Source organism: Engraulis encrasicolus, chromosome 11 (assembly GCF_034702125.1).
Source record: "Engraulis encrasicolus isolate BLACKSEA-1 chromosome 11, IST_EnEncr_1.0, whole genome shotgun sequence".
Classification (NCBI taxonomy): Eukaryota; Metazoa; Chordata; class Actinopteri; order Clupeiformes; family Engraulidae; genus Engraulis; species Engraulis encrasicolus.
In genome coordinates this window covers 41,821,483-41,841,914 of record NC_085867.1, presented here as the reverse complement: position 1 = coordinate 41,841,914, position 20,432 = coordinate 41,821,483, and the positions used below count along the sequence as shown (strand labels likewise).

Below are 20,432 nucleotides of genomic sequence, written 5' to 3'. Positions count from 1 at the left end.
CCACCTGCTTGGTGGAGTAATTAACCAGTGCCCCCCTGCATCCTCCTCTATGTCTGAGGTACCCTGACATGGTACTGTCTGGCCCTCACTGCTCCCTTGGGGCACTGTTCGGGCTGTCCCCTTGCACCGGTGACTGAGGTATAAATGCAATTTCGTTGTGTGCAGTTAGCACTGTGTGCTGTGGAGTGCTATGTCACAATGACAATGGGAGTTTCCCAGGTGGGTCCAGTCACTGTAAGACAGAAAATGTGTGGAGGAGTGAATAATAACCAGGATAAATGTCTTGCACCCTTGGGATATAGAGCTCTATACTTGAAGACAGCTTGCTTCATATTCTTATATCTTCTTATTCTTACATCCCTGCTGTTACCATACCAAATAGCCTATAGCCTACATGGAATGGAACACTCATAATAGACATTATGTGCATAACATTGCTATTGCATGATATTAGGTTATCTTTGTCGATTACTTACAGTCTTTGTATCGTATACTGTAAAGAGATAGCTATGATGAATCGATTTATTAGACAAGTGAAGCTCTGTAAACATTGGAAACAGGTCCAACCACAGAGGGTTAACCCACCTGTCATCAAGATCCTGTTGGTGGTGACGTCACGATACGCAAGTACGACGAGTGGCGACGTGGAAATATGGTGGATGAGAGCTAGATACTTCTACAGCAAGTCTTTCAAGATTTTCCTAAACGGCAAAAACATATTCTGCTGGGCGACAGTACAAGACACCACAGGAACAGTGTCAGGTGACTGGTGTAACTGCCAGGTTTGACACAAGCAGCAGTTTATCAGGTAATGCAGTGTCAAAATAACTGAATGCAGTTGCTGTTGCTGTTGCTGAGCAGAGTTAGCAGGCTAGCTGTTCCCATTAGCATGCGCTCATGCTAAGTTTAAATGGACAACTTTGAAGGTGTTTACTACCACGACATCATCAGGGTCTGAAAGCAATGCATTTGGTGAGGTACACATTTGTTGATGCTTGTCATTCGCTTAACGAATTACGACCTAGACGGCTGATGAGCACCTTGCTAACAAATTCAGCTAGTTGTGATGGCTAGATGTGTTAATGTCACGTCACTGAGACACTACCATCACAACAACGGACTTCACTGCCAAATGTTTAGCATATTTACAATGTATTTGTGAGATTGCAAGAAGTACTAGTTGTAATCTCTATTTTGTCGTGCCAAATAGTTAGCTTGGCTGATGTGTCATTGCTAACCAACTGAGTTGAAGTGGGCTCAGTAGTGGTACATTGGAGGCAGTTTCCCTGTAGGTGATGGTCAGTTTGCATTTCTCAAACTATCAATACATACTACTTTCTGTCGTTCATCGCAGTGTCATCAAACACAACAACCTCAAGATTCAGGAGCCGTTGTAGTTGCAAGCTAGTCAATGCCAGTGTGGTGGTGCTTGTGGGACTACTGGTAGCCTAGTGTGTACACACCCCCACTGTTGAGCTGGTCTGATCATCAGCTAGCTCTAGTGCAGGGGTGTCAAACTCGGCTCAGTCCAGGAGCCACATAGAACTAACTTAACTAACAACTACAGCCAATAGGGCCACTTTCACTGAGGGACCAGATCCTAGTTACCTGTGCTGGACCTAAAGGTGATAAAGGCTTTCTCACATAAAGGGACAAGGTGCTAAGGGGGGCTGGTGGTCCTGGTTTGGGTGCTAGAAACTGGAAATGGATGGGCCAAAATGGGTCTGATCTTTGGAGACAATAACTTCTAACTCAAAGGTGGTGAAAGTTGGTGGTTTCTCACCCTCGGTTGATTATTACTTGTTTGCATGAAATCTGTCAATGTTTTGTCAGATAGAGATCAATATATTAATTAATACTGTGTGAAAATGTGTTTCTATTAAATTAATGTTTTTGTCACAAACGAAAGGGTGTAATGTTATTACTAACTAATTATATTATAGGAAAACACATTTGTTATATGGTAATGAAGGTTGAATGAATCAGTTTATTATAAAGGTCTTATGGAGAGAGTTGTTCACAATGGATAAGCAGCAGCACTGTTTAAAAATGAGTAAAAGAAATATTCTTTACCCTGATCCATGCCATCAGAATTGTCTGCCTATCCAGGGTAGCACCCCAACCCCGGTGAGAAAACAACCATGGGGGCTGTGGGCCTGGGCCACCAGCCCAGCAAAGCCCTGATACAGCACGGGTAGGGTTGTCTATGGCTGAGCCCTGGTACAACACGAGTAGGGTTGTCTATGGCTGTGCAAAAAAGGGCTAATTTGATCTCAAGTGGGCCACGGCCGGTAATGTAATTGTGAAATGTTGAAAATTTCTGCTTCATATCAGAATCACATTGCTAGTCAGTAATCTGGAGGTTGATGTCAGCAGGCATATCAGGAGCATCAACTGTAAATAGCGAGCAAAAAAGGCAAACTTGTTCTCAAGATACACCTGCAGCAATTTCGTAATGAGTTAGACATTTGCTTCTTTTTTGATATTTCTAGTTTATTTCCTAGCTACAAGTCTGGGGCCGGCTGCATTACCAGCAGTGCTGTTAATTTGTCAGTTCAGGAAAAAAAAGGAATTTGGTGAATTTTATCTGCTGAAAATGACCCTTTACACACACTTGCCCGAGTCCAAGACAAGACATGTCTAATTGTTGATAAATATTTCAGATGATAAATCAGAAAATGAAGGTCCCAGACATGAACCATGTGCAGTAGGAATCCCACAGGTATCCATGACTGGAAAACGAAAAGTCACGAATCAGCAGCGCCTCTCCAAGCAGGGCATATTGTGTAAAGGATGAAGTGACTGTATCTGCCTTATTACCCCGCCTACTAACCCTGCCTGTGCCCACTTCAATGTTTGTTGTGCTCCCACAGCATTGTCGGTCTGCTATTTCCAGTTAGGCTTCACACAGCCCTTCTCAATGATTTACTATAACTACTTCTGGGTCAAAGACGTCCAAAAAGGAACTGTCATTCAGTGTAACGGATACCTTCTGCTGACTGTAAAAAAACATGATTTTTAAATTGTTTCAAGTGAATGGATGACAGCTGAGGCTTTCATGAATTCACTGGAAAAAAAATAAATAAAAAGTGTCTTGTTTCTTAAAGTTACAGTCAGCAGAAGGTATCCGTTACACTGAATGACAATTCCTTTTTGGTCGCTTTGACCCTTCTATATATCTATATATCTTCTATATATCTACTTCTTCTACTTGTTCCTAATATTAATTAGCGTCACCCTTGTAAACATGGATACTTCTGTTCCCTTCCCAGGGTTTGGTGTAGAGTGATGACGTCTTGAAGAGAGGCGTGCACATCATCATCATCATCATCATCTTTGGGAGATGGGAGCCAGCACCAGCCAAGTGAGCGACCTGGCGGAAAACAAGAGCCTGCAGACGCTGATTGGCACCGAGTCCATCTCAGAGAATGACCCCTTCTGGAACCAGCTCATCTCCTTCACCATCACCAGCCCCACCTGCAGGTGAGGAGGCAGAATGACAGGGCTCCATTTGGTGTTAAGTTGCTCTGGATTCGTAGCCTGATAAACCAGACTAAATGTGAGATTGGATGTTTAATTTAGTCTGGCCCCGATGAAATATACATCCGAAGATTGTTGATGAGAACAACCCGTTTGGCCAACGCTCTAACCAATCAGCACCATCTTTCATGTTGTTGTGCTTGTCGCGGGCTTCGTCGCCACTCCCTCAAAACCGCCTGCTTTGATAAAAATAATCTCTGCGTTGTGATTGGTTTGCCAGATTCAGGGCAATTTGGCAGTTCACGGCTATGTATGGACCACCAGACCACTTGCAGGTAAAAAAATTGACCGCCAGCGGGTGGCGCTAGTTTACTAGGCTATTGGAGTGGAGTCGCTCATTGCTAGCCTGGGAAATCCCATGCTGCTCTGCACAATCATTCCAATCTTGTCTCTTTTACCGTGCACCTGTGTTTGTGTAACTTGTGTCAGGTTTGCTACCGTCTCCAAAATTGCACAGCACTTGCATGAAATGTGCATGCGCTCATGTATCCTACAGCCAACATATCCCGGACCTTAGTTTATTAGACAAGGCACTGGCAGGTTTTTCAAAATTAAATGGAAATGTTTTTTTTAAAAACAAACAAACATACAAGTGTGTGTGTGTGTGTGTGTGTGTGTGTGTGTGTGTGTGTGTGTGTGTGTGTGTGTGTGTGTGTGTGTGTGTGTGTGTGTGTGTGTGTGTGTGTGTGTGTGTTGTATATTCACTCTGTTTTCTTCTTTCTCCTTTCAGCTCCGATGCAAAACTGTTGGAAGAAGCAATCATCCCATTGGCTAAAACTCTGAGTATGTTTTTTACTTTGTTTGTTTATTGCACTCAGGGAGGTAGGGTAATTTGGGGCATATAAAGGCAGGCTTTTAAAGCCTGAAGTAAATATTTAAACAATGAACGTGAACGAATGAAACAATGAACCTTATTTGAACTCAGTTCGAGTGGCAACTCCGGGTGCGGTGCGGCCTTTGTGTTCCTGTCTGTAGAGATGTGGACGTTGAGTCACGTGACTTGCATTCAACTTACGTGTCACAAAATTAATAATTTGAGACTTAACTTTGCCAAATTTGGAGTGACTTGTGAACATTTAGCAGTGCAGTCCTTTGTAGGCACATTGAAGTAAAGTAGATAGGAATAAGAAACTTTGCAATCAAATCGAATATGCTTACTAGAAAAGATGAGTTTAGAGTCTGGATTTGAAGAGGGGAAGAGAGTTAATGTTTTACGGATTCCAGAGGGAGAGTGAATTCCAGAATTGAGGAGTAGAGTGACTAATATCGGCTTTAATGCCATACGTGAGACTTGAGTTATATTTGGCCGTTTTGCATAAAGTACATCAGGGCTATTCAATTGGAGGCCTGAGGGCCACATGCGGCCCAGATGCAGTCCACATGCGGCCCAGGCATGGCCCCCAACTGAAGCACATTTCAGTTTTGTTACTGCAGTACAACACATTATTTGCTTGTGAATCTTCTGCTTATCTTATACATTCACATTCAATGTGGTTAAGTTTTAGGTTAGAGGAACAGGTTTAAAATTTGTTTGTGGACTACTGATTTTAAGTGTCATTTCAGTGGTCGTGATGTCTGAAAATGTGCGGCCCGACTGCAGTTCTTGGTTTCGAAATATGACCCAGATGAAATTCTAATTGAATAGCCCTGAAGTACATGATGGTGAATGGTTAAAGGACTGGAAAAATGACGTTTGGACTCAACCTGGCTTGGCTGAGACTTTGACTTCTGACTTGGACTTGTACGTCAAATGTGTCTTAACTTGTGACTGGAATTTGAGTGTTAAGACTTGAAACTGACTACTGACTTGAAAATTAGTGACTTATGCCGAATCCCATTACTAATCTCTACCCCTACCCCTGCGCCTTCCCCTTGCTTCTCGTGCTTTCAAACGAAGCCGCAAGGTGTAGGGCTTGAAACGCAACCCCTACGAATTGAGACACCCCTTCAACAATCACGGAATGACACTCACAGCTGTCACTAATTCCATGCATAAGGTTGACGTTGATAGTGATTTTTTTTCATGTGCGTTTCACGGAGACAATGAGCATGACACATTGGGACAATGTTAAACTTAGTACAATGGAATAATTATTACCACTTGAAAACCGTCAATTGCGGTGAAAGTACTTGAACTTGTGTGCTGGTGTGGATGCCGCGGCTTGCCGCCATTTTTTTTTTAAAGCCATTCGCAATGCATTGAGGGATATCTGTCGTAGCCCTCCATCTGGAGTGTGGTGTCTGAAAATCTCCGTTTGGAGGGGTGGAAAGCCCTTCGCCGTACCCCTACCCCTCTGTCTTAACGTAAATTGAAACGTCACTACTACTACTCGTGCACGTGCAACACGGAGGAGAAGGGGAAGGGGCGTAGGGCTAAGGGGTGTAATGGGATTCAGCCTAACTCTCACCTCTGTCAATCTGTTGAAGGACTGGAGAACTGGATGTGGTATGAATTGTGCTGTAGAAATACCGGTAGTTAATTTATGATGTATACATCCTTTGAATATCTGAAGACTTAACTGATCACTAATGTATAATTGTTTCTCTATGTACAGTGTCCTTGAGTTTTTTGAAAGGCGTTTTCAAATAAAATGCATTATTATTATTATTATTATTATTATTATTATTATTATTATTATTATTATTATTATTATTATTATTATTATTATTATACCAACAGCTTAAACCACAGTAAAGGTGTAAATGTACATTGATATTTATGAGAAGCATTTAATAACTCATTCCAGTACTCTGCAACAGTCTGACTTTTCAAACTATACAAACACTGCATTATCCATGTTCCCATTTCCAGCATCAGAATCAGAGACCTTCCTACAAGTGGCAAGTGTTTTTTTTTTTGCAGTGACAACAATTTCTGAATTCCCAATTCCTAATCCTGTCCCCTCTCCTACAGTTAAGAACAATCCCAGATCTGGGAATTTCGGAGCGCTGGTGAGGATCTTCCTTGCACGAACCAAAGAGTTGAAGATCTCCACAGAATGCCAAGAGTGAGTATGGTGGGGCTATTTAAAGAGGGTGCTAAATTTCACACACACTAGACAGTATGCACTAGTGGTGTGGATCGGCACTGCCCTCTCGATCCGATTCGATCACGATTCGATCACGATTCGGGAGGTAGCGATTCGATTTGATTCGATTTTATGCGATCCGATCTGATCCGATCCGACTCAATTCTACAATGTATTGCAATGCATTACATTTCTACTGAAAGCAAAGCAAATGTTTAATCAGTCATGATGAGGCAATACAAGTAGTCAGATGCTGAGCAACAATTTATTGGCTGTTTTCTGTTTCAATCTGTCTCAGTCTGTATCAGTCGTGCAATGTTTTGAAGAGCTTTTATCTAATTTAACATTCATTTGCTCCCGAAATATCCATAGAAGTAATTGAAACTTAACAAAAATTGCCGGATCGATTCTGGAACTTGCCGGATCGATTCGGGATCGTCCATGCCCCGCATCGATTCAGATCGCAGAATCGATCATTGTTGACACCCCTAGTATACACATGAGTGCATATTTTGCTTTTAAAGCATGGGGTGCCCTGTCACGGCATGCTAATGCACTTGACCTGACCACATACACTACAGGGCTGCTTGCCCAAGGGCACTGAGGTTCAGCTCTGTCATTAACCAACACAATACCCATCTATTTCTCCTCATTTGCTTCCTGTCTGCTTTCACACTGTCTTATCTGAATAAAGACAAAATATTTCACAGAAGTAGAGCTAAATAAAGCATTCAACTTTACATTTAGAATGACTCTTCATGGACACAGAGTACAGTACGTATGTAGGTACTAGATCAGCTGTGCTCTATCAAATGTACACTACTATGTTCACAGATAGCGATTTCTTTCTTCTCAAAAAGAAAAGAGGGGGTGCTCGCCTGGGGGACAAAATCGACTAGAATAGGCCCTGTTTTACATGGTTGATGTCTGAATGATATCTATTGTATTGGTATTTCTGCTTTAGGTACCACGGTTCACCTGCTCTTCTTTATTATTATTATTATTATTATTATTATTATTATTATTATTATTATTCCCATGCAGTCAGCTGTTCATCTGGCAGGCCCACAATGCCTTGCTCCTGATCCGCTGTCTGCTGAAGGTCTTTATCCGGGAGATGAGCGAGGAGGAGCTGCACTTACAGTTCTCCTACCACGAGAGGGCGCCAGGCACCTGTGGTAAGCCATTCTTGTTGTCTGGGAATTCACAAATGAAGAGTTCTGATGCAAAATGACGTATACCCATTTTGGGAAATTGGCATTTTTTTTATCCGTCATTTTATTGCAAAATGCATTCTGTATAGGTTTAAAATGTATGTTCTCAAAATATTTGAAAGGCCAAAAATTCACACATGCTAGATGATAGGACATCAGAGCAGTAATTTCCAACAGAATGTTTAAAACGGCGCTTACGTCATTTTTCAACAAAACTCTTAAAATCTTGTCAATATGCACTGCTCAAAAAATAAAGGGAACACCATAAACACCACGATGCAATTTCAAGTCAGATATTTGATGAATCACCATGTCCATTTAGGAGGAAACAGCGAGTGTGAATTCCTTTCTCCTTCTGTTGTGGAATTTGAAATGGATTGACGATCAGCGATGCTTCCTCACTGGACAGGCAGATTTTACCGATATCTGATTGCGTGGAAGTGGCATCGATTTGTTTTGTCGTTCCCTCTATTATTTTGACCAGTGTACATACTGTAGCGATGGATGAATGGTTGCTGACCTCTAAAGCTAGAGTTATGCTTCGGACGCATAGCCTCTGCGTCCGTCCGTCTTCTTTCTGTGCGAGTCCACGCCCCCCGCGCAGAGGCTCTGCGCCCGTCGTCGAGTGCCTCGAAAAAAATCTAACTATCCGTCGGATGGACGCGGAGGACGCAGACAAAAAGGCGCTATGATTGGTCGTCTCGCTACTTCCTTGTTCTTGTGGCAGCGCAATGCCGGTAGTTTGCGAGAGCAGAGCTGTATTCTGTTAAAACTAATGCCTTGTGTGTAAACGTGTAAATACACAAAGCTACAAGCTAAGTAACAAACAATGCATCAGTTGAACACTCGTGGGACAATGCCTGCGGTTTTACTACCGTAGCTTCCTCCACCGAATGTAAACGCACATCGGCAGAATCAACTATTTACATGCTTGCATTTTCTGCTCGTGAAAACAGACTGGGTATGTCAAATAATGATACCAGTACATTGCCTTTGCAATGTGTGTGAAAATACCCAGCTAACCGGGCTAGAAAGCAACATTGCTTAATAATGACTGCAAAGCTTACAATGTAGTGAAGGTAATCGCTCAATTTCAAATGTGGCTCGTGACGAGACCTCAGACCTCGCAGACCTCGCAGATGCATGAAAACAAAGTTGGTTCGTGACCAGTCCCACGCGACTTTTGACGAGCACAGTTGCAGAAGTCTAATCTAACCTTTAGACACCAAACAACAATTTTTTTCGTGCAAATGACAACATAAAAATATAAAAACTATGCACACTGTGGATTGTTATGTATTTCTATTTGAGAAATTGACTGTTTGCTTGTTTCAATTTTCATTTTCATGGTGGAGTGTGAAATGCATACTTCTATCTGTATGCATTGAGCCGGCGCTGCTGATTCATAACTTGTTTGCTTTCTGGTTTGTGTGTTGTGACTTGAAGAGAGCGGAGGCGAGGACCTGCTGAAGGAACTCATCTGTAACCTTGTTCATCTCATCGTGGAGGTCCCTCTGCTGTGAGTATCCCAGTGGTTTTGGGTTTACAGTGGTTTACAGTTATGAGAACCTGTAATCCAAATACTCCCTTTAAATGTATCCTGGTAAACTAGATGAAGTGGCACAAACTGCCGCCTAGTGGCAGAAACTATGTTTGCCTGGCGAATTGGTCTAGTACCGATAGGAGATAATCAAAAAGGACACACAATCTCAATGCTCCATCAGTATGTAGGTGTATCTGTTTTTATTCTGGTGGAATCTCAGTCTTTGTTGAGGCTGTTCGAAGTGAAAGCCCCTTCCGAAACTCGCATCGTCATTGTGACACAGCACTCCACAGCACACAGTGGTCACTGCACACAACAAAATTTCATTTATGCCTGACCCGTGCAAGGAGGCAGCCCCAAAAGGAGGGAGCAGTGCGGCGGGGCGGTACGATACTCAGGGCACCTTAGTCATGGAGGAGGATAGGGGAGAGCTTTTATTAATTTCTCCCCCCACCAACCTGGTGTGTGGGGAGTCGAACCGACAACCTTTGAGCTACAAGACTGACGCCCTAACCACTTACTCATGACCAGTTCATCACCAATCATTGGTTTCACACAGTGGCGGAACAATTGCACACAGGGCCCAAGGGCAAAACACTGATAGGGCCCCCCATACTGCCTGCCATAGCCACAATGTGGCCCCCAACACCCTTACAGGAGGGCACTGGGCACAGGGGCAAATGCCCCTCTTGCCCCCCTATAGCTCCACCCCTGGTTTCACAGCTTCGGTCATGATGCAGTGCGAAACTGTACTTTTCATCTGATGGTCTAATTTGTTAGCCTGTAAATTGCTTAGTAAAAGTCTTAATTGTCTCTGTCCAAAGTATAGTGAGATGTTTGGAGATGCCTCTGTTGCAAGACAGAGAGATTTCTGAACATCTAGGGATCAGATTCAGAAATCAAAATGATCCCATTAATTCAAGGAAGAATTTCTTAATCGTCGCTGCACAAAGTATAGGGAGATGTTCATTGCATTACATTCCACTTTGCTCGTGCTCTTATCCACAGTGACTTAAGTAGAGGGAATTGTATACAAATATAATCGCTAGAGCAGTGATTCTCAAAGTGTGGTCCGGGGACCACTGGTGGTCCGCGACAGAGCTCAGGTGGTCCGCAAAGGGATTTCTGCTTTTCCAAGACAAGCTAGCAGAAGGCTATATTTGTAACATAATTACAAAGCCAAACATGCCTCTAGTCATATTTTCACCAAAATAAGACAGGGTTGTAAATGGGAATAAAAAGTAAGTGATCTGCATCAATATTAAGTGTCGAAATACCACCCGTCAACTCTCAATTCAGTTGACAGGTGGTCCCTGAACATTTTTGAGGGGACAAAGTGGTCCTCGGTCTGAAAAAGTTTGAGAATCACTGCGCTAGAGCAACGTATGGTCAGGTCTCAAGGGCGCTTCAACCATGAATAATTTGGGATTCAAACCCGCAACCTTCCAATTCCTGCTTCCCGTGGTCTAATGTTGTTTGGGAATCATTGACATCAGAGGGAGGGAGACCGGGAGTCCTGGAGTCAAGTTCTCTGCCTTCTGTAGAATAATATAGAGAGTTCAAAGGTCTTATGATGCATGCATGCGGTGGCACGCCAGAGGCCAAACATCACTAGTGGCTCTTCCCTTCCCTTCCCTTCCCTCGCATGCCTCTGTGATGATCGCTATCGGCCCCTTACCCTTTTGAGCCAATTAACTTTCCTCTGATGCTAATTTAGCATATCTACACGGTGCTCCCTTTTCAAGTAGGCGCCCAAACAAAGAGCTCTTTTTTCCCCTCCCTCCCTTCCTCTGTCCTGTCTGTGTTTTGTGTGTCTGTCTATCCGACTGACCCTATTGCTCCACTTCTTCTCTGTCTTTCTCACTCTCTAAAGCAGTTTCCCCTCCTCTCAGTCTGTCTCTCTCTCTCTCTCTCTCTCTCTCTCTCTCTCTCTCTCTCTCTCTCTCTCTCTCTCTCTCTCTCTCTCTCTCTCTCTCTCTCTCTCTCTCTCTCTCGTGTGAATGGGGACATCTTACAGCCCACATAACGAGCAAACAGAAACAGTGAGGAAATGGGAAAGAAAGAGAAAGAGAGAGAGAGAGAGAGAGAGAGAGAGAGAGAGAGAGAGAGAGAGCGCTGTTGTGGTCATCTTGCTTGCGTGAGTGGAGTCATGGTGGTGGGTGGTGGTGGTGAGTTGGCGTGGTGGTTGACCGGTGGGGGGGAGTCGGGGACCCAGGGGGAGAGACCGACTGACTGACTCCCTGCCTGCCTCCTTCCCTGCCTGCCTGACTGTGCCCCAGAGATCCAGACAGGGCAGCAGCGCAGAGGAAAAGGCCATTCCCCACTTCGGCCCCCTCGTATCTTGATGTCTCTGGCTGTCGACTGCCTGGCTGGCTGGCTGGCTGACCAGGGGAGGGGTGTGGAAGGGGCTCGGCTGGCTGTGTGTGCGTGTGTGTGTGTGAGGGCTTATTGGGCAGGGCTGTAATGGGCAAGTTCATTGGCGCCAGACCCTTTGGGGTTAGACCCGGGCCGGGATCGTCAAGTTTTTGCAACGGGTGTAGATTTCAAAGACATTCTTGTCTCTCCGGGACCGGTCTTCCCATAAGCAGCGCCTCTGTGTTCTCGCCCTCCACCACCTCCGATGGAGGGATGGAGGGATGGATGGATGGATGGATGGACGGATGGATGTAGTCGGAACCTGTTTGTATTGCTAGAGAGTGTGTGGAAGGGGTGTGGGGGTGGTTGATGGTTGCGGTGTTGGTGGGAAGGTGGGCTTTTGTGTTCACAGCACACGTACACAAGCTTCACGCAAAGCCCCTTTGATGTGCGGTACAAGGCCCCGGCCCTCGTGGCCACATGCTGCTCGTGGAAAGGGAAGTTCCATGATCTGATTAACACGGATGGCTCTCCGCTGGGCCGCGGCTATCTATCACAACTATCTTTGCCTTTGACTTGGGAGCCCAGAGCCTGTGCTTTCTGTGGGGGGGGTCTAGTTGTGTGTGTGTGTGTGTGTGCGTGTGTGTGTGCGTGTGTGCGTGTTTTGTGTGTTTGTCTGTGCTTATAGGACTGAGCTCAAGAAATATCGATATTATGATGTATCCTGGTAGACACAGGTGGTAGCCATGCTACGGTGTGGTCACACATCTGTTGAAAGCATAATGAAGCAAGTTATGTAAATTAGCGTCATATTTCTATTGATTTTAATGAATACTTGCACGTTAAATATTAAAAATGAGCAAAATAAATATGAAATTCTATTAGTATTAAAGATAATTTGGGCGCCTTGATAAGAAGTATGGTAGTTGGTAGTTGTGTGATCGGTTGGTGTTTTCTCTTGTTTAGAAGGATAAGGGTAGCCATTATAGTCACATTGTACACATGTACAGCTCACGCGAGCGGCCGGGAGAGACTTGGTCTACTTACTATTGATTATTTATGTATTAACTTTTTATATGTGTTATTTTTAAATAGTTATTATTATATAGGCTTTAGTATCATCGGACTCGTGAAGATGATTCATTTAAAATGTTGCCTTGCTTAAAGGGACACTGTGTGAGATTTTTAGTTGTTTATTTCCAGAATTCATGCAGAATTCAAAAATAGCCATTTTTAGCTGCAAAAATGACTGTACTTGAACCATACTAGAAAATATTTGTTTATTACTAAGTAAACTTTCATGTAAAGATCAAATTTGGCAATAGGCAGCCCAGTTTCAATGAGCAGCATAGTTGCAGTACCTTTTTTAACCATTTCCTGCACAGTGTCCCTTTAATGCTTACCTTGCTATCAGGAAGGAGCAAATGCACATCCCTCTCATCTGTAGGTTATCCTGCATCAGTTTTCAGTCCCAGTGGTAGTTCTGAAGGTCTTTGATGAAAAGCAGTAAAGAACAGAGATGACTTTATTGATCCTGAAAGAAATAAAGCTAAGATATTTTAGTGTGTTTGTATCGTTTTGAGTGTACAACGCCAGGGACATATGCAAGCGAAACGAGCGATGCAGAGAGAGGCGAAATTTAGTGTTCCGTTCTGACAGCTCAACGGTCATCGGGTCGTAGCAGTGGATCAGGTAGAATGGAACATTTCTTGTATTGATTTGATTGGCCACCGCAGTCGAAATTTGCTCCTCATTTGCATAATATAAAACTTGGTCAAATATTTTCGCTTCGCTTCGCTCCTCTTTGCTTGTCTTCACTTCCCTCATAGGAATGAATGGCAAAGTTCGCTTCGCTTGGCCAAATTTGCGCGTATGTGTCCCTAGCGTAAGGGTGTGAGAACAAAGGCGATTGTTGGTGTGAGTCACTTTTCATCTGGAGTTGATTGCAACACGCTGTGCTGGTGAGGGCTCTGGTTTCCAGTGTGTCTGGTGGTGCCCTACACACGCACCCACACGCACACACACGCACACACACACACACGGGTTGTGTGAATAAGATTGTCATGTCAGTGCTGCTCGACTCATTCATCACTGCCTCCTGTCTTCTCTCTGTCTCTCCCTTTCTCTCTCCCTTTCTCTCTCCCTTTCTCTCTCTCTCTCTCTCTCTCTCTCTCTCTCTCTCTCTCTCTCTCTCTCTCTTTCTCTCTCTTTCATTTTTCCCCATTTACTTCACCTCACCCCTGTCATGCATTGATAATGATACCATGAAATTCAATTTAATTTGTATCTTGTGGCAGATTTGAAGTGAAGTATTGAAGACGGATGGGTTACAGACTTATCTCTCTGTCAGCCAAGACACACTAGGAACTTTAGAAAAGGTGTGTGTGTGTGCGCCCGTGCGCGCGCGTGTGCGTGTGTGTGTGTGTGTGTGTGTGTGTGTGTGTGTGTGTGTGTGTGTGTGTGTGTGTGTGTGTGTGTGTGTGTGTGTGTGTGTGTGTGTGTGTGTGTGTGTGTGTGTGTGTGTGTGTGTGTGTTTAAATGTTCCTGACCACTGAAACGATATTTGAAACATACATTCAAGGACAACAAAAATGACTTGCTTCAAGTGTAGTTACAAACGCTTATGTTGACAGCACAATGTGTGTTTTCACTGCACAACACACAAAACGCACATGTCCTATACTGCATACTCGTAAAGTATGCCCGTAATACCAGTACTCACATGTGAGAGGGACTGTTCGATGTCAGAAGAATTGATGGGCAAGTGAAGATCTATTAAATATTGGCGAGGGAATTGTTCATCTTCCGTCTTTAACTCACTTATTCCATTCTCATCAAGCCTGTGGCCTTAATGGCAGGCGCCGAGCGCGATGTGTCGATGCAATAATAGCTTTCTCCTTGAACCGCCTTTGCAGGGGTGAGATATGAAAGGGATCAAAGAAATATGGGTGTAGAAAGGAAGTGTAAATGCTCCTTTGGGGGGAGAGAGAGAGATCGAGATGGAGATAGAGGAGAGGAAACGATTTCCAACTCTGATATCAAGGTGAAATGATGTGTCAGGTTGAGAGAAATATAGATGGGGAAAACATATAAATGAGAAAATGGTAGAGAAACTGAAAGAAAGAGTGTGAGAGAATGGGAATAAGAAAGAGGAGAAAAATGATGGAGAGATTTCAACTTGGGATATAATAAAGGACAGCCTGGTGAGTGTCACACTGAGCATCCCCAAGCTCTCTGGGGAGAATTGACTGGAACATAATAATGTAGGTCATTTCAACCTTTATGTCAATAACGTGTGTGGGTGGGTGGGTGTGCGTGTGTGTGTGTGCGTGCATGCGTGCGTGCTTGTCTCTGTTTTGACTGCACATTGTTTGGTGCCTATCTGTTGTGTCTCTCTAGGCATTTGTGCCGGACCATGTTTGTGATTGTACTCTCCTCTCTCCGACTCAGTCAAACACACACACACACACACACACACACACACACACACACACACACACACACACACACACACACACACACACACACACACACACACACACACACACACACACACACTCAATCGAGCCCTTTTTTGTTCCCATTTATTGGTTTGGTAATACACTGCAGCCAAGGACACATTTCCCCTGGCGAAGAGAAGAGCTGATGGTTGTTGTGGTTATTTGATGTGGGGGAGATTACAGAGAGATGGGTTTGATGTCTGCACAGATTTAATCATCTCATTACCGAGGTTCACGCAGGGCACAGTGATGAAATACGGAAGAAGAGACCCCAGAACCTGTGTGCGTGTGCGTATGTGCGTGTGTCTGTGTGTGCGCGCGCCTGAGTGTGTGTATGCATCGGAATGTTTCAGAGACAGTGTGTGTATCTGAATGTGTGTGTGTGTGTGTCAATGTATGTGTGAATGTGAGGGTGTGTGTCTTGCTGTGTGCCTGTGTCTGAGAGAGAGAGAGAGAGAGAGAGAGAGAGAGAGAGAGAGAGAGAGAGAGAGAGAGAGAGAGAGAGAGAGAGAGAGAGAGAGAGAGAGAGAGAGAGAGAGAGAGAGGAGAGAGAGAGAGAGAGAGAGAGAGAGAGAGAGAGAGAGAGAGAGAGAGAGAGAGAGAGAGAGAGAGAGAGAGAGAGAGAGAGAGAGCGCTGTTGTGGTCATCATGCGTGAGTGGAGGCAGGGTGGTGAGAGAGAGAGAGAGAGAGAGAACGTTAGTGTGTGTGTGTGTGTGTGGTCAGATTACTTCTCTCACTCTCATGAATACAAATGGTTGAGTGTTGGTGCAGTGTGGCACGATGCGAGGAGAGGAGAGTGTTGGAGAGGTGGAGAGTGGAGTTGAGAGAGGAGAGAGGCGAACATTAGAGAGGAGCGGAGAGTGTTGGAGAGGAGAGGAGCAGAGTGTGTTGGAGAGGAGAGGAGAATGTTGGAGAGGAGCAGAGCAGAGCGTGTTGGAGAGCAGATTGTTGGAGAGGAGAGGAGAGGAGCAATGAGGAGAGTGTTGGAGAGGAGGGGAGTGTGTTGGAGAGGAGAGGAGAGGAGCGGAGTGTGCTGGAGAGGAGAGGAGGGGAGTGTGTTGGAGAGGAGAGGAGAGGAGCGGAGTGTGCTGGAGAGGAGAGGAGAGGAGAGGAGAGGAGTGTGCTGGAGAGGAGAGGAGAGGAGAGGAGTGTGCTGGAGAGGAGAGGAGAGGAGAGGAGAGGAGAAGAGAGGAGAGGAGAGAGGAGAGGAGACGAGAAGAGAGGAGTGTGCTGGAGAGGAGAGGAGAGGAAAAGAGAGGAGTGTGCTGGAGAGGAGAGGAGAGGAAAAGAGAGGAGTGTGCTGGAGAGGAGAGGAGAGGAGAGGAGTGTGCTGGAGAGGAGAGGAGAGGAGAGGAGTGGAGTGTGCTGGAGAGGAGAGGAGAGGAGAGGAGAGGAGAGGAGTGTGCTGGAGAGGAGTGTGCTGGAGAGGAGAGGAGAGGAGAGGAGAGGAGAGGAGAGGAGAGAGGAGAAGAGAGGAGTGTGCTGGAGAGGAGAGGAGAGGAGAGGAGAGGAGAAGAGAGGAGTGTGCTGGAGAGGAGAGGAGAGGAGAGGAGAGGAGTGTGCTGGAGAGAGGAGAGGAGAGGAGAGGAGTGTGCTGTAGAGGATAGGAGAGGAGAGGAGAGGAGTGTGCTGGAGAGGAGAGGAGAGGAGAGGAGAGGAGTGTGCTGGAGAGGAGAGGAGAGGAGAGGAGAGAAGAGAAGAGAAGAGAAGAGAAGAGAAGAGTGTGCTGGAGAGGAGAGAGGAGAAGAGAGGAGTGTACTGGAGAGGAGAGGAGAGGAGAAGAGAGGAGTGTGCTGGGAGGAGAGAGGAGAAGAGAGGAGTGTACTGGAGAGGAGAGGAGAGAGGAGAAGAGAGGAGTGTACTGGAGAGGAGAGGAGAGAGGAGAAGAGAGGAGTGTGCTGGAGAGGAGAAGAGAGAGGAGAAGAGAGAGGAGAAGAGAGGAGTGTGCTGGAGATGAGAGGAGAGAAGAGAAGAGAGGAGTGTGCTGGAGATGAGAGGAGAAGAGAGAGGAGAAGAGAGGAGTGTGCTGGAGATGAGAGGAGAAGAGAGAGGAGAAGAGATAGGTGGTGGGCCCAGTCTCATATCTTGTCAGTTCGTTGGTGTTAACGAGTGGCAACTTTATTTTTGCTTATATAACCCCCTGACAACCCATTAAACAATATTTTGGCTGTTGCCATCCTCAAAACTTGCACATTGATTTATAAAAATGACAAGAAAAACTAGCCGACCGAGTGACGTCACGTCAATGCAAAGTCAACTAGAATGGGCACTCGGTAGAGCGCAAACCTTCGCCTACGCCACATATTTTTTTCTGGCCATCTTCAAAGTGTGGGGCATAACATTCTCCAAATTTTGGTGTTAGTTTCATTTAAATCGGACCGGAATATCGTAATATTACATTTTTGGCCCAGTCTTGACCTCTTATTCAATTCAGCATGTACACGTTCTTCTGGCACATAGTGCTTGGCAAAGAAAAACGTTTTTGACCTTTTCGTGACCTTGAATTTGACCTTTGACCCAATCACTCCCAAAAAGTAATCGGTTGTTCCTTGGGTCATGACCAATCATCCCACTAAATGTCATAAAAATCGGCTCAATTTACGTTTTGACCTTTTCGTGACCTTGACCTTGACCTTTGACCCAATCACTCCCAAAAAGTAATCGATTGTTCCTTGGGTCATGACCAATCATCCCACTAAGTTTAATAAAAATCGGCTCAATTTACGTTTTTGACCTTTTCGTGACCTTGACCTGGACCTTTGACCTTTGACCCAATCACTCCCAAAAAGTAATAGATTGTTCCTTGGGTCATGACCAATCATCCCACTAAATTTCATAAAAATCGGCTCAATTTACGTTTTTGACCTTTTCGTGACCTTGACCTTTGACCTTTGACCCAATCACTCCCAAAAAGTAATCGATTGTTCCTTGGGTCATGACCAATCATCCCACTAAATTTCATAAAAAATCGGCTCAATTTACGTTTTTGACCTTTTCGTGACCTTGACCTTGACCTTTGACCCAATCACTCCCAAAAACTAATCAATTGTTCCTTGGGTCATGACCAATCATCCCACTAAATTTCATAAAAATCGGCTCAGTTCTGTCTGAGTTATACGAAGTACAAACAAACATTTTGACCTTGACCTTTGACCTTTGACCCAATCACTCCCAAAAACTAATCGATTCTTCCTTGGGTCATGACCAATCATCCCACAAAATTTCATAAAAATCGGCTCAGTTTTGACTGAGTTAGACGAAGTACAAACAAACAAACAAACAAACAGACAGACATATTCACAAATAAATAAATACACGGCGGGCAAAACATAACCTTCTGGCGAAGGTAACGAGGCAGAATACAGCTAGCGCGTGCATGCTACCCGGAACCGTCAGATTTCATGGCAAAAAGTGACAAGTTGGGGGGTAAGTGGGCTCACTTGTTGTGTACATGCAAAAAAATAATATTTTTCTCAAACTTTCAGGAGTGCTCTTTTTCGCTGTTAGTGTTCGACTGTCTGACCATTATTGGGCAACGAGAGATAAATGTCAAAAAGATGACAGGTCTGTTCCCTCAAAGCAATAGAGCAATGAGGTGACAGGGGTAGATCAATTCGCCAAAAAACTACGTGTCAGTAAAGAAATGCAAGCTGTGTTATTTTTTCCAGTAACAGGAAAATGGTCAGGAATGAAATGCCTACGTTGTTTCAATGATTAGGTGAATTATCTGCCTATGAAAAAAGCCCGATATGCGGATAAATATTCCCTTTTCAACTTTGAGGGGCGGAGACTTCCCATTGACTGTGCATTATGTGACGTCACCCCCAGTCTTTTTTATTTTCGTTATTTTTTAAGATCAACGTGCAACTTTTCAGCGTGGCAACAGCCAGAATATTGCTTTGCATATTGTCAGGAGGTCATATTAGAAAAATCAAGTTGCCACTCGAAAGTGAGAACGAAACTCATGTTCTAAAGGAGCTACGAAATCTAGCCCACCGTCTAAGAGGAGTGTGCTGGAGAGGAGAGGAGAGAGGAGAAGAGAGAGGAGAAGAGAGGAGTGTGCTGGGGCCAGCCACTGTGAGCAGGGATGTCCTTGCCGTGTTCCCTCTCCATCATGCCAGCAACATAAAGCCAGAATTGGTGGCACGATAATGGCCACCACCACCACCTCTCTGTGGGCCATAATGCTTTAAAGGTCCAAGGCAGCGTGTGTGTGTGTGCGTGTGCGTGTGCGTGCGTGTGCGTGCGTGCGTGCGTGCGCATGTGTGTGCGCGCGCGCGCGCGCGTGTGCGTGTGTGTGTGTGTGCGTGTGTATGCGTGTGCGTGTGTGTGCGTGTGTCGGAGAGAGACAGAGACAGAGAGAGAGGGAGACAGAGATAGACGCGCAGAGAAAGAAAGTAAGACACACACACACACATACACACACAGATGGAGAGAGACAGAGAGAGAGAAATACGGTTTGAATGTTGTGTTGTAAAGTTTCAAAACCAGTGGCAGTGAGCCACATGTTTAAATGAAGCTATGCTGTCTCTTAAACATACCCCATGTCTGTCTGTCTCTCTGTGTCTGGCTCTCTGTGTCTGTCTCGTTCTTTCTCTTTCTTTCTGTCTGTCTGTCTGTTGGTCACCCTCTCTCTGTCTTTCATCCTTTCTTTGTGTCTGTCTATCTCGGACTCTGTATTTTCTGTCTCTGCCTCTCTACATGTCTGTCGCTGTCATTGTCTTTCTTTCATGTCTCTTATGATCTATTGTCGTCTCTTATCCTCTGTCTGTCTGTCTGTCTGTCTGTCTGTCTGTCTGTCTGTCTGTCTGTCTGTCTGTCTGTCTGTCTGACTCGCTCTCTCTCTTTCTCTCTCTCTCTGCTGTTGTTTTTCTGTGTTCCTCTTGGTCCGTCTCTCATATTTCATATTTGGCTCCAGGAATGGAACAGTTGTATAATTCTGTGTACAGTAGCCCAGCGTTCTCCATTGTTTGGGCCTTCTAGAATCCTCCCACTCGCGGCTCCGCAGCATTGTTATTGCCATTTCTGATTTCCTCACTACGTGCACGCTGGATAACTATTTGGGACGCCGGCTCGAATGTTTTTAAAGTCTGACGATGCCTTTACATCATCACAGTCACATTTCGGATGTGTTTATGCTTGAACTTGACAAGCCCTGTGTTGCTTATGACGTAATCTGCCCTCACAGATTTAAAAAAAAAAAAAAATGTTTTTTTTTCATGTTGAGTGTCTCATCCGTTTTGAATTGGG

The 20,432-nt window shown here is 44.8% G+C and overlaps 1 protein-coding gene across 1 annotated transcript in view; it reads left to right on the top strand.

Annotated features, from left to right (window-relative positions):
• The first annotated feature begins 636 nt into the window (after positions 1 to 636).
• dym (dymeclin) overlaps positions 637 to 20,432 on the top strand; it is a 117,447-nt gene continuing 97,651 nt past the window's right edge. The window contains exons 1-6 of the mRNA XM_063210655.1: positions 637 to 808; positions 3,273 to 3,483; positions 4,271 to 4,323; positions 6,455 to 6,548; positions 7,614 to 7,747; positions 9,230 to 9,302. Coding sequence (XP_063066725.1) covers positions 3,344 to 3,483; positions 4,271 to 4,323; positions 6,455 to 6,548; positions 7,614 to 7,747; positions 9,230 to 9,302 — 494 coding nt within the window. The 5' untranslated portion in view covers positions 637 to 808; positions 3,273 to 3,343. The remainder of the gene's footprint in view (positions 809 to 3,272; positions 3,484 to 4,270; positions 4,324 to 6,454; positions 6,549 to 7,613; positions 7,748 to 9,229; positions 9,303 to 20,432) is intronic.